Source organism: Lolium rigidum, chromosome 1 (assembly GCF_022539505.1).
Source record: "Lolium rigidum isolate FL_2022 chromosome 1, APGP_CSIRO_Lrig_0.1, whole genome shotgun sequence".
NCBI classification, from domain to species: Eukaryota; Viridiplantae; Streptophyta; class Magnoliopsida; order Poales; family Poaceae; genus Lolium; species Lolium rigidum.
Genome location: NC_061508.1, coordinates 319,453,376 through 319,466,656, shown reverse-complemented (window position 1 = coordinate 319,466,656; position 13,281 = coordinate 319,453,376). Strand labels below are relative to the sequence as shown.

The window sequence follows — 13,281 nt, the reverse complement described above, 5'->3', positions numbered from 1 at the left end:
CTCGAATCCATCAGGTCTGAAGAATTCTCACTTTGCTACGCGACAGGGGCATTTGGTGTGCTTCAAGCACAATTTGCCATTGTCCGGTACCCTGCTCTAAGCTGGTCTCACGACCAAATGTGGAAGGTGATGAAGGCTTGTGTGATCATGGACAACATGATCATCAAGGATGACCGCAAGAATCATGCCAGGACACATGTTGGTCCCTATGAGTGGCGAGGGCCCTCTTGCGGAGGTTGATTATGAGTTGCCTGCAGATTTTGCTGATTTCCTCGCCAAGCACGCAGAGATCCGTGACAGCAATGTTCATGATCAACTTCAAGCTGATCTCGTTGAGCATTTGTGGAGGATCAAAGAAAATACCGTGGCACCTTGATCTAGTCCTATTTATTATATTTGCTTAGTTGTTTTATTGTTTGTTATATTTTAATTTAAAAACAATCTCCGCAAACATATTTATTCTTATGCTATATTTGATAAATGGTTCTGTGTTAAAAAGAAGTATTTTTAATGTTTGGGGCGGCGTTTGGAGAGCGACGTCTCCCTAACGCGACACGAAAAAAACACGTCTCCCAAACGCTCAATCCGGCGCGGTTTGGAGGACGCGATTGGAGATGCTCTAAATCTAGAACTAACTCACTAATATAGAACTTAGTACAGATGGACCCCGTATTACAAAAAAGAAATGAAAGAATGCGATATGCATACTAGTAGTACATCCATTTACACCATGATGATCGCTTGTGAAACACTGTCCGCCAAATCCCTGCTGCTCATCACTTGGACCTGAGACGGATCTTGCACTCTGCGGGGAGGCCCTCTGCGACGCGCTTGGGGTCGGTGCAGTAGTTGTAGATCATGAACTTCCTCTGCACCCAGCGCATGCGGCGGTAGCTCATGTCGCTGAGCTCCTGGTTCCACCAGCTGCTCCCGGCGGCGGCGCCGGTGGCGTGCCGGCGGGGCAGCGCTGCGCGCCGCCGGACATGACGCAGGCGTCGGCGCTGAAGCCGCGGAATGACGCGACGAAGGGCGCGTGTGACCAGTCCGTCTTGACGCGGCCGCCCTGCGTGGCCCAGTCGTCGGCGTTCCAGAGGCTGGCGTAGAGACGCATGGGCTGGTTCTTGGGGAAGGACACCCCGCGCGCCTCGTGGTTCTTGAAGTCCCGGATCGGGGTGCCGTCCACGGCGAAGCTGCAGCATGGGGAAAGCGGAAACATTAGCGACAGCGACAAGGACAACTTAACCATCATGCGGCTCTGTCTCCCAAGAAGAGAAATAAAAAGATCGTTGTGCTGATTGAAGATGACTCACATGACGTGCTGCGGGTTCCAGACGATGGAGTAGGTGTGGAATGCCTTGGTGGGGTCGAACCAGAGGCGGAACTGCTGCTCCCGCTTGCCCTGCCCCTTGGCGAAGACGTTGGTGTGCAGCGTGTAGGGCTCGCCCGTGACGTTCCCCAGGAACTCGAAGTCGATCTCGTCGTGCGCCGACCCCTTAGACGACAGCTGCAGCAAGCACAAGAATAACATCAGCTTCACATTCAACTACTAGACACTGAAATGTAGCACTGACACATGAGAACTGATGCTTACGTAGAAGGTGGTTACAGTTCCGGCGGAGTTGCCGGGGACGAGCTTGATCTGCATGTCGATCTTGCCGAAGAGGTACTCGGCCTTGGACTGGAACCCGGAGCCGGAGGTCCTGTCGAGGGTGAGGACGAGCCTGCGGCCGCCGTCGACGACCTTGCCGCGGCCGTCGCCCCAGGTCATCTCGGCGTCCTGGAGGAAGTTGCCGGCCTGCGCTACCGCGGCCAGGCAGGCTATTGCGGCGAGCGCGACTGCCGTCCTCATCGCTCAACGATGTTTCTCAGTGGCTAGCTGCTTGCTTCTGATGAGTGGAGTGTGGGGAGGTGTGCTGAGTGAGCTCGAGTGCTTGCTTGGAGGGGAGCTGGATGGATGGGGCACTGGGGGTGGCCGTATTTATAGATGGTAGGAGAGGGAGGTATAGTAGCGTGACAGGCTGTGGTTGTGGCAGGCGCGTCGGGCTCATGGGAGCGGGTGGATTTGGGTCTCCTCGCGCGGCAGCTGGGCAGCGGTTTCGCCCCCCTGATCCGGCCGTGGTAAGTGCGCGGGCAGTTCTGGGAACGACGTGGCAGGCTGACCGACCTTCCGTCTAGGACACTGTCAGAATGTTTGCTTCGTTCCATGGGCGGACGGAGGACCAACGCAGATTTCCTGGCCGGCGGCCGGCCTTGTGTGTGGGGCAATGCATATTCTGCACTACTATGGGTTCAGCGCATTTCTAACACGGCGACCCATCTCACGTCTCGCACCGCGGCCCAGCCGCGCGGATCTAACCCTAAAATGGATGGCCGCGACATCCGGGACGATCCAAAGCCGGTTCAAATCCCAGGCCGCGTTTGCGTGGCCGCAGACACGGAGGGCTGCCCTCTCGCGTTCTCCCCTTTACTCCCCTGGTCCGTCTGTCTCCCTCCCAAAATAAACCCACTCCACTCCACTCTCAAAATTTAGAGATGGCCGACGAAGCTTCTGCCGCCGCCACCGCCACCATCGGAGACAAGGCCCAGCTCGCGGCCGTTGTCGCTCCTGCCGTGGAGGAGGCTCCTGTCCTGGACGCTCCGGTGGTCCCGGAGCCCGCGTTGGCGACGAAGAAGGCGAAGCCCGAGCTCACCGTGGAGCAGAGGGCGATCGAGAGCAAGAAGCGGGCCAACCGGCGCAGGACGCACGAGCAACGGCAGAAGGAGGCCGCTTCCGCAGAGGAGAGGCAGAGGGCAGCAGAGCAGCACCTCCAACTCCAAACGGAGGCGAAGGCGAAGGCCATGCAAGAGCATGCCATGCTCTTTTACGGCCACGCCGCGCTCGTTCAGCACATGATCTTTCCCGACGCCGGCACGGCCTCGTCGGGAAGCTCGGCCTCGTCCGTGACCCGGCCCCTTCCTCTAAGGTCCCGCTGACTGCGCCATTTGGGTACACGCCCGTCGCGCATGAAATGATGCTCTAAATCTAGAACGAACTCACTAATATAGAACTTGAGTACAACGATGGACCCGTATTACAAAAAGAAATGAAAGAATGCGATATGCATACTAGTACATTTACACGATGATCACTTGTGAAACACTGTCCGCCAAATCCCTGACGCTCATCACTTGGACCTGAGACGGATCTTGCACTCTGCGGGGAGTCCCTCGGCGACGCGCTTGGGGTCGGTGCAGTAGTTGTAGATCATGAACTTCCTCTGCACCCAGCGCATGCGGCGGTAGCTCATGTCGCTGAGCTCCTGGTTCCACCAGCTGCTGCTCCCAGCTGCCTCCATGGTTCCGGCGGGGCAGCGCTGGGCGCCGCCCGACATGACGCAGGCGTCGGCGTTGAAGCCGCGGAATGACGCGACGAAGGGGGCGTGCGACCAGTCCGTCTTGACGCGGCCGCCCTGCGTGGCCCAGTCGTCGGCGTTCCAGAGGCTCGCGTAGAGGCGCATGGGCTGGTTCTTGGGGAAGGACACCCCTCGCGCCTCGTGGTTCTTGAAGTCCCTGATCGGGGTGCCGTCCACAGCGAAGATCACGTGCTGCGGGTTCCAGACGATGGAGTATGTGTGGAAGGCCTTGGTGGGGTCGAACCAGAGCCGGAACTGCTGCTCCCGCTTGCCCTGCCCCTTGGCGAAGACGTTGGTGTGCAGCGTGTAGGGCTCGCCCGTGACGTTCCCCAGGAACTCGAAGTCGATCTCGTCGTGCGCCGACCCCTGAGACGACAGCTGCAGCAAGCACAAGAATAACATCAGCTTCACATTCAACTACTAGACACTGAAATGTAGGCACTGACACATGAGAACTGATGCTTACGTAGAAGGTGGTTACTGTTCCGGCGGAGTTGCCGGGGACGATCTTGATCTGCATGTCGATCTTGCCGAAGAGGTACTCGGCCTTGGACTTGAACCCGGAGCCGGAGGTCCTGTCGAGGGTGAGGACGAGCCTGCGGCCGCCGTCGACGACCTTGCCGCGGCCGTCGCCCCAGGTCATCTCGGCGTCCTGGATGAAGTTGCCGGCCTCCGCCACCGCGGCCAGGCAGGCCATTGCGGCGAGAACGCCAAGCGTGACCGCCGTCGTCATCGCTCAACGATGTTTCTCAGTGGCTAGCTGCTTGCTACTGATGAGTGGAGTGTGGGGAGGTGTGCTGAGTGAGCTCCAGTGCTTGCTTGGAGGGGAGCTGGATGGATTGGGCACTGGGGGTGGCCGTATTTATAGAAGGTAGGAAGAAGGAGGTATAGTAGCGTGACAGGCTGTGGTTGTGGCAGGCGCGTCGGGCGCATGGGAGCGGGTGGATTTGGGTCTCCTCGCGCGGCAGCTGGGCAGCGGTTTCGCCCCCCTGATCCGGCCGTGGTAAGTGCGCGGGCAGTTCTGGGAACGACGTGGCAGGCTGACCGACCTTCCGTCTAGGACACTGTCAGAATGTTTGCTTCGTTCCATGGGCGGATGGAGGACCAACGCAGATTTCCTGGCCGGCGGCCGGCCTTGTGTGTGGGGCAATGCATATTCTGCACTACTATGGGTTCAGCGCATTTCTAACACGGCGACCCATCTCACGTCTCGCACCGCGGCCCAGCGCGCGGATCTAACCCTAAAATGGATGGCCGCGACATCCGGGACGATCCAAAGCCGGTTCAAATCTAGGCCGCGTTTGCGTGGCCGCAGACACGGAGGGCTGCCCTCTCGCGTTCTCCCCTTTACTCCCCTGGTCCGTCTGTCTCCCTCCCAAAATAAACCCACTCCACTCCACTCTCAAAATTTAGAGATGGCCGACGAAGCTTCTGCCGCCGCCACCGCCACCATCGGAGACAAGGCCCAGCTCGCGGCCGTTGTCGCTCCTGCCGTGGAGGAGGCTCCTGTCCTGGACGCTCCGGTGGTCCCGGAGCCCGCGTTGGCGACGAAGAAGGCGAAGCCCGAGCTCACCGTGGAGCAGATGGCGATCGAGAGCAAGAAGCGGGCCAACCGGCGCAGGACGCACGAGCAACGGCAGAAGGAGGCCGCTTCCGCAGAGGAGAGGCAGAGGGCAGCAGAGCAGCACCTCCAACTCCAAACGGAGGCGAAGGCGAAGGCCATGCAAGAGCATGCCATGCTCTTTTACGGCCACGCCGCGCTCGTTCAGCACATGATCTTTCCCGACGCCGGCACGGCCTCGTCGGGAAGCTCGGCCTCGTCCGTGACCCGGCCCCTTCCTCTAAGGTCCCGCTGACTGCGCCATTTGGGTACACGCCCGTCGCGCATGAAATGGTGGCGCCATCAGGGCGGTACTTGTACCCGTCAAGGGATGGGTAACCGGAGGTGGGTGACTCCATGACGGGGCCGTCGCCTTCGTCCATTGACCTCAACCGTGCGCCGGCGCACTCCAAGGCCCCCAAGCACCTAGGAGCAGCAGCGGCAACCGGTGCCCGCAACATGTACGACGATTTGTTGGCCGAGCGCGTGCCGTCATCTATGAAGGCAACGTGCACCATGCAGGCCCTTCCGTCTTACCTGCCGACGATGCCGACCACCATGCCATATCCGTCGACCAAGCAGGCTCCCCCGCCACCTCCCATTGACATATAGGAGGACACCACTAGTCATTTCGGCACCATGAACATCGACCAGGAGCCGTTGTTCGGTGACAAGCTCACACAAGCCGCAGCTCCACAAGCTCAAGGTCGCCGGATTAGCAAAAGAACCAACAACTAAACGACGCTGGAGGACAGAATGATCGTCGACGCATAGTTTACCATTGGGCAAGATCCATTGACAGGTGCCGAGCAGAAGGGGGCCGCATTCTGGCGCTGGATCCATGACTATGTCCATGAACATCGCCGGTACGGAGAGGAGCCATTTGAAAGCGACCGCAATGAGTTGTCCCTCCAAAAGAGGTGGGGAACAATTCAAACGGAATGCAACAAGTTTCAGGCGGCGTATGAACATGAAGCGGATTCCCGTTAGCGGCATGGGCATGAAGGACTTGGTATGATTCTTAACCTCAACTTGTCCATTCGTTGTTTGCACATATGTTTGTCATTGTTGTCTCGCCTTGCTCTAGGTGTAGCAAGTTTTGGATTTCTTAAAAAATAACAATGAATGAAAGACCTTTGGCTTCCCTCATTATTGGAAGAAACTCCATGGCACCCCCAAGTTCCAGGAGGGGTACGAGGGGTACATGGCGACCTTGACTGGCAACAAGACCGCCAAAGACCCCACGGTGATTGACCTTGATGGTTGCCAGCCTTGTGCACTACTAGAAATAACCTTATAGCCGCACTTATTATCGCCGGCGAGTTCGATTTGAAGATGCCGGCGGTAGTGTTACCGCCGGCGAGTTGAAACGGTTTCGCCGGGGGTAGTGTAGTTACCGCCGGCGAAATGTAATCGAAAATGCCGGCGGTAAGGTAGGCCGAGACCACCCGAACGGAACTCCAATTACCGCCGGCGATTTGGACTCGGAAATGCCGGGGGTAATATAATTACCGCCAGCGAAATGGAGTTGCATCCGCCGAGGGTAATTTGGCATGTTATGGGATATTTTGGGCCAAAATTTAAAATCAAGTGGCTGCCATCCTGTACGCTGTGAGGACCACTCACGCACATGCCAACTGCCCCTGTTTTTCCGTTTCCGTTCAACACGCACTCCTTTATCTCATCCCCAAACCCCACCCGGCCATCCCCACGAGTTTAGATCGAGCAACACTAAAAAGAAAAACGAATCTAGATCGAGCGCATCGACCAGAGCACATCGACAACGACGACCTCCCCCAGGCCTTCCTCGACGCCGACCTCAGCGCCGACCTCGTCGCGCTCTTGAAGCTCCCGGAGCTCGCGGCCTTCTCCTTCGCGGCTGTGCCGGCGCTGCTCAGCTACCTCGGCGACGCCGCGGGCCTGGAGCGCATCCCCGCCTGGATGCCCCTCGCCTACTGCCCTACTCCCTCCCCTCCTTCCTCCTCGGCTCGCTGCTGCTGGCCGAGTCCGTCGGTGACGAAGAACTAGAGAAGCTGGGGGACCGCGCGGCCAGCGACCTCGCGTTCCTTGCCTCAGAGATGAGGTGCTGCAACGGATGCCGTAGCGGGGGCCGGCGGCCGCGGCAGGCGAGGCGGCGCTGCGCGCCGTCCAGGAGGCGAACGGGGTCCACGACCTGTAGCTGCTGGTCTGGGTGACTGACCTGCAACTTGTCAGGAACATCCAGGATGTTGCGCTCCACGCCGACGACCGTGACCGCGGCCAGTTTTTTTTTTAAATCCTAAAATACATACCGCCGGCGTATTGGACAGAGACGCCGGCGCTAATCTGGGTTACCCCCGGCGGTTTGCAAAATGCCGGCGGTAAGGCATTACCACCGGCGAGGTGATCGCCGGCGAATTGAAACGTGCCGGCGGTAGCAAATTCGGTGCGCCGGTGGTAAGCAAATTCTTAGTAGTGGTGGTAGCTCCGCTTCTCGTGCACGCCATCCACGAGGCCACAAGTCAACCAAGGCCCACATGAAGCGTGATGCTTCGGCCATGCAATTGGTCGGCACCTTGAAGGAGATGTATGCTGACAAAGAGGTGTCCACGGACAAGAGGGATGAGAGGAGGCGCCGGGAGAAGGAGGAGGACGGGAAGAACTACTCCGATGTCCAAAAGAGGAAGCTTGAGATTGAAGAGGTGAAGGCCAAGACGAAGGCTAGGGAAATTGAGCTCAAAGAGAAAGAATTGGAGCTCATAGTAATGGCAAGGGCCAAAGAGGTGGAGTTGAAGGAGAAGGAAGTTGAGCTGAAACGGCAAGCCGGGGACAACAAGATCATGAACGCCGACTTAACCACCATGAATGAGGCGAAGAGAGCTTGGTCCGAGAAGAGGCAGAAGGAGATCCTAGAGCGCACAAATTGAGTTGACAATCTCAATTTGTAATTTTTATATTTGTTCAAACTATGGCACATTTCGTTTCTTGATCATGCTACATTTTATTTGATATTATTTTATACTATTTGATATTATTATATATTTGTTAGACATTATTCTATATTTTTAGATATTATTTATAAGTATGTGTGGCCAACTGGCCTATTTTCCAAAGAAATAGGCCAAATGGGCAAATGGGTGGCCGATGTGTTGGGCGCAGTGTCCGACACAAACGAACATGCGGCCACATAAATTGCACAAAACGGACGGCCCAACACGTCTGTATGGGTTACCACGTTGGAGATGCCCTAATAACGGTGGCGTCACCCTCGTCATTGGTGGTGGCATGGTGTTGTCCGGCTAACATGACCGACAACACGACGTTAGAACATCTCCAGTCGCGTCCCCCAAAGCTTACCCCAAAAATATTTGGGACGCCTCGGACGAAAAAACATTCCCAGCCGCGTGCCCCAAAGCCTCTTTTTGTTCGGCGCGGCCCGATATGGTGTTCGGCGCCCCGAGACCGTCCCCGCTACACAGGGGACGTTCCGGGGACGCCGGACACAACGAAATGCGAGGCGGGGAGTGGCGGGACCGATGCGTCAGCGGCACATTGAATGCAAAGTTTGATAAATATTGGTATGACATCCAAGGTCTAATGGGTATGGCTACTCTTCTTGATCCAAGGTCCAAAAATGAAATGTTGCTTGTTTGCTTCTCTAGCCTACATGGTGTTAGTCCTGAAGAGTGTCATGGTCTTGTTAAAGAAGTCATTGATTCATTATGTGCCTTGTTGGAAGAATATGAGGCTGATAGCAACGAAGATAATGTCGAATCCTCAAACTCGTCAAGACTAGCAGCAACAACTAAAGCTTTGATGTCAGTTTTCAATGCACGTATTGCTCAAAAAAGGCCAGCAACTTATAGGACTGAGTTAGATCAGTACTTGGTGGATGATTTGGTTCCATTGACAACATAGCACTTCAATGTGTTGGACTGGTGGAAAGTTGATGGTAGGCGCTATCCCACTTTGAGGAAAGTGGCAAGAGACATCTTTGTTGTTCCTGTAACTACAGTTGCATCAGAATCAGCTTTTAGTACAAGTGGAAGGGTTCTTAGTGACATAGGCATCTTCAATGGGCCTGCCGAACATGGTACCCGGGGTTTACTGAAGGCCCAGGACTCGAAGAATAAGAAGACTCGGAAGCCTATTTAGTGTTAAGGAAAGATAGATTGTATTAGGAAAGATAGAGATTTGTAATCTTACGGGTTGAGTACGAAACCCTCCTGAACTCTGTAACTTGTGTATTATGAAACCCTCGGCTCCACCCTCTATATAAGGGGGAGTCGAGGGGCGAAGAAAGGATCGAATCTACTGTCAACAGAACCCTAGTTTTCATAATTGGCGAGTACTTTTCGGCTGAAACCTTCGAGATCTACTTGCCCTCTACTTCTAGCAAAACCCTAGTCTACAATCTGTAGGCATTGAAAAATTAATCCTTTGTCAATTGGCGCCGTCTGTGGAAATTAGAGGTTGCAAGGAGCTGATCTCGATGGCACGTCCAGAATCGTCGACTTCATCAGTGGCCAGCAACGCGATGGATCGAGGTAAACGAGAAAAAACTGATCTAGTCGACTTTATTCCTCACCCGCCCTCCCGTATGGATGCATGTGCCTATCTGGAGGAGCCTTTTTCCCATCGTCATGACGTTCGGAGAATTCCGATTTGGCGTCAACAAGGAAGGATCCTACCGTCTCGAAGTTCCGATCTCGTCGGAATTTTCAGCGGTCGATTCTAACTTTTCGTCGAGTGACGAGGAGTTTTCGTCGCCACGCTTCGTCGACACCAAGGCAAACGGAAAGATCGCCAAGATCTTCAGCAACACATCTTTCGAGTCGTCTGCGGACTCCTTTATAAGCAGCGATTTCGACAGCGTCGACAGCTTCAACTTCATCGACAAATCTGTTGCCATCGGAAAGGTCTTCACCAATCTATATGATGGTGTCACCAATCTCGACAAAAATCAATACGCAAAATACCATCAAATCTGTGCAATTGAAGAGGCAGGCCGAACAGAACCAGAGACGTCAGAGGTTTTCGACGATTTGGGAAATCCATACGTCGATCCCGCTGATCTTATAAGAGGCTTAGGCACTAAATATGCTGGGTCTTCATCTCGCGTGAGAGTTCAACTCCCGCAGGAAGCATGGGACAGGGCCGCAAAAGCCATGGATGGTTCAGAACCAATGACCACCACTGCTACCGTACAAGAACTCCAAGCATATCAATATAGACTTGCTCGGGTAAGTAGAGAGCTGGAAAAACAGACAACATCCTTGAATAGAAGAAAAGAGGCAGCCTCCGCGTCCAGCAGGCGTCGAGCAGAGCTCAGTCGACAATCAGAAACTTCGGCAGATAGCCATAGAGATGCTCGAAGGAGAGCGAGATCTCGGCTGCAAAATATACCTGAAGAAGAGAGAGGAAACATAATTCAAAATCTCGACATGTCCTTCATGACGATTGATACAAGGGGAAATATCATCCCGAAAACGCCAGAAGCAGGATACATGGCAACGCAAGCTTACATCCTCGCGTCCAGACCACCTCCTGGGGATCCGAGAGAACCATTGTTCAATATGGAAATGGCTGGAGTAGGAGTTATGGGAACAGCGTTCGCAGCCACGCCTCCCGAAGAAAATCCTAGGCAAAATAGTCCACGACCCACTGCAGCGGTTCAAGATCCACCAAGAACAAGTGGAGCAAGAGACACAGCAGTTCAAGTGAGGGTGGATAGAGCGCGACAAGAAAGAAGAGAACGTCAGCATTCACCAGAGGTTGCCGACGAAGATATGTGCGGACTCCCGTGCTTTACGAGAAGAGTTCGAAAGACTCGAGTCCCAAAAGTGTTTAAGTTACCCGAGAATTTCAAGAAATTCGACGGCCTGCAAGATCCCGAGGATTGGCTCGTTGATTATCTCGAGATGGTGAAGCTAGTAGGAGGAACCAGAGCAACAGCCATGCAAAGTATCCAAGTTCACTTGAGTGGTGCCGCGAGATCTTGGATAAAGAAACTCCCCCCAGGATCCATCGACAGCTGGGATAATTTCGAGGATATCTTTGTGAGAAATTTCCGGTCTACCTGCAAGAAACCTGCATCATTGGAAGAGTTGAGGGTGTGTCGACAGAAACACGACGAGTCAATGAGAAAATATATACAGAGGTGGAATATCATTAAAAACTTGGCAGAGGACATATCTGACGAGAGAGCAATAGACGCGTTCGTGGCAGGAATTCGGCAGGGAGATTTCGTCGAGGACTTAGGGAGTACTAACCCTAAGACAATATCAGCACTGATGGAGATAGCCAACAAGTGGGCAGATGGAGAAGACGCAATATATAACAAGCGACACAGGTCGCCAGAAGAGGATCGCGGTCGAAATTTTCAAAATAGAAGGCGATTTTCTCGCCAGTTTTACAACAACGACGCTCCTGGCCATATATCGGCTGGTTTCCGGGGAAATCCTGGAGGGAATAGTCGAGATGACTGATGCGCGTAGATGTACACGTCCGTTGGGAACCCCAAGAGGAAGGTATGATGCGCACAACAACAAGTTTTCCCTCAGAAAGAAACCAAGGTTATCGAACCAGTAGGAGCCAAGAAGCACGTGAAGGTTGTTGGTGGAGAAATGTAGTGCGGCGCAACACCAGTGAAACCGGCGCCAACGTGGAACCTGCACAACACAATCAAAGTACTTTGCCCCAACGTAACAAGGTGAGGTTGTCAATCTCACCGGCTTGCTGAAAACAAAGGATTAAGCGTATCGAGTGGAAGATGGTGTTTGTTTGCAAAGAACAGATAAAGCGAGTAGAATGTATTCAGATGTAAAAGAATGGACCGGGGTCCACAGTTCACTAGTGGTGTCTCTCCAATAAGATAACTAACATGCTGGGTGAACAAATTACGAGGCGAGCAATTGACAAATAAAGATTCAATACATATCAACGATGATTACTATGTGATTTAATCAGGGCATTACGACAAAGTACATAGACCGCTATCCAGGCATGCATCTATGCCTAAATAATCCACCTTCGAGTTATCATCCGAACCCCTTCCGGTATTAAGTTGTAAACAACAGATAATTGCATTAAGTATGGCGCGTAATGTAATCAACACAAATATCCTTAGACAAAGCATCAATGTTTTATCCCTAGTAGCAACAAGCACATCCACAACCTTAGAACTTTACTCGTCACTATCCGCAGTTTAATGGAGGCATGAACCCACTATCGAGCATAATTACTCCCTCTTGGAGTTACAAGTATCAACTTGGCCAGAGCCTCTACTAGCAACGGAGAGCATGCAAGAACATAAACAACACATATATGATAGATTGATAATCAACTTAACATAATATTCTATATTCATCGGATCTCGCTGATGACCCACAAGTATAGGGGATCGCAACAGTCTTCGAGGGAAGTATTACCCAATTTATTGATTCGACACAAGGGAAGACAAAGAATACTTGTAAGCCTTAACAGCGGAGTTTTCAATTCAGCTGCACCTGGAAACAGACTTGCTCGCAAGAGTTTATCAGTAGCAACAGTTTTATAGCAGTAGGAATAGTGAAATAATAGCAACGGTGAAATAAAGACAGCAGTAGTGATTATAGTAAACAGCAGGATTAAAATACTGTAGGCACAGGGACGGATGAATGGGCGTTGCATGGATGAGAGAATTCATATAACAATCATGGTAGGGCATTTGCAGGTAATAATAAAGCGGTATCCAAGTACTAATCAATCAATAGGCATGTGTTTCATATATAGTCGTACGTGCTCGCAATGAGAAACTTGCACAACATCTTTTGTCCTACCAGCCGGTGGCAGCCGGGCCTCTAGGGAAACTATCGGAAATTAAGGTACTCCTTTTAATAGAGTACCGGAGCAAAGCATTAACACTCCGTGAACACATGTGATCCTCACATCACTACCATCCCCTCCGGTTGTCCCGATTTCGTCACTTCGGGGCCATTGGTTCCGGACAGCGACATGTGTATACAACTTGCAGGTAAGATCAATAAACAATGCATATCATGATGAAGCAATAACATGTTCAGATCTGAGATCATGGCACTCGGGCCCTAGTGACAAGCATTAAGCATAACAAGTTGCAACAATATCATAAAAGTAACATCTACGGATACTAGGCACCATGCCCTAACAATCTTGTGACTATTACATGATCAATCTCATCCAATCCCTACCATCCCCTTCAGCCTACAGCGGGGGAATTACTCACACATGGATGGGGGAAACATGGCTGGTCGATGGAGAGACGTCGGTGGTGATGGCGGTGAAGATCTC

General features: G+C 53.1%; 1 protein-coding gene and 1 pseudogene across 1 annotated transcript; both read right to left on the bottom strand.

The window, feature by feature from the left end:
- Positions 1 to 668: 668 nt before the first annotated feature.
- On the bottom strand, positions 669 to 1,849 carry LOC124684254 (annotated as a pseudogene).
- Positions 1,850 to 3,071: 1,222 nt separating this feature from the next.
- LOC124684253 (xyloglucan endotransglucosylase/hydrolase protein 22-like) lies at positions 3,072 to 4,125 on the bottom strand. The gene is made up of 2 exons (XM_047218606.1): positions 3,859 to 4,125; positions 3,072 to 3,770 (listed from the first exon to the last, which is right to left on the bottom strand). The coding sequence occupies exons 1-2, from the start codon at positions 4,123 to 4,125 to the stop codon at positions 3,165 to 3,167; spliced, it is 873 nt and encodes a 290-aa protein (XP_047074562.1). The 3' UTR covers positions 3,072 to 3,164.
- Between the last annotated feature and the right edge of the window lie 9,156 nt (positions 4,126 to 13,281).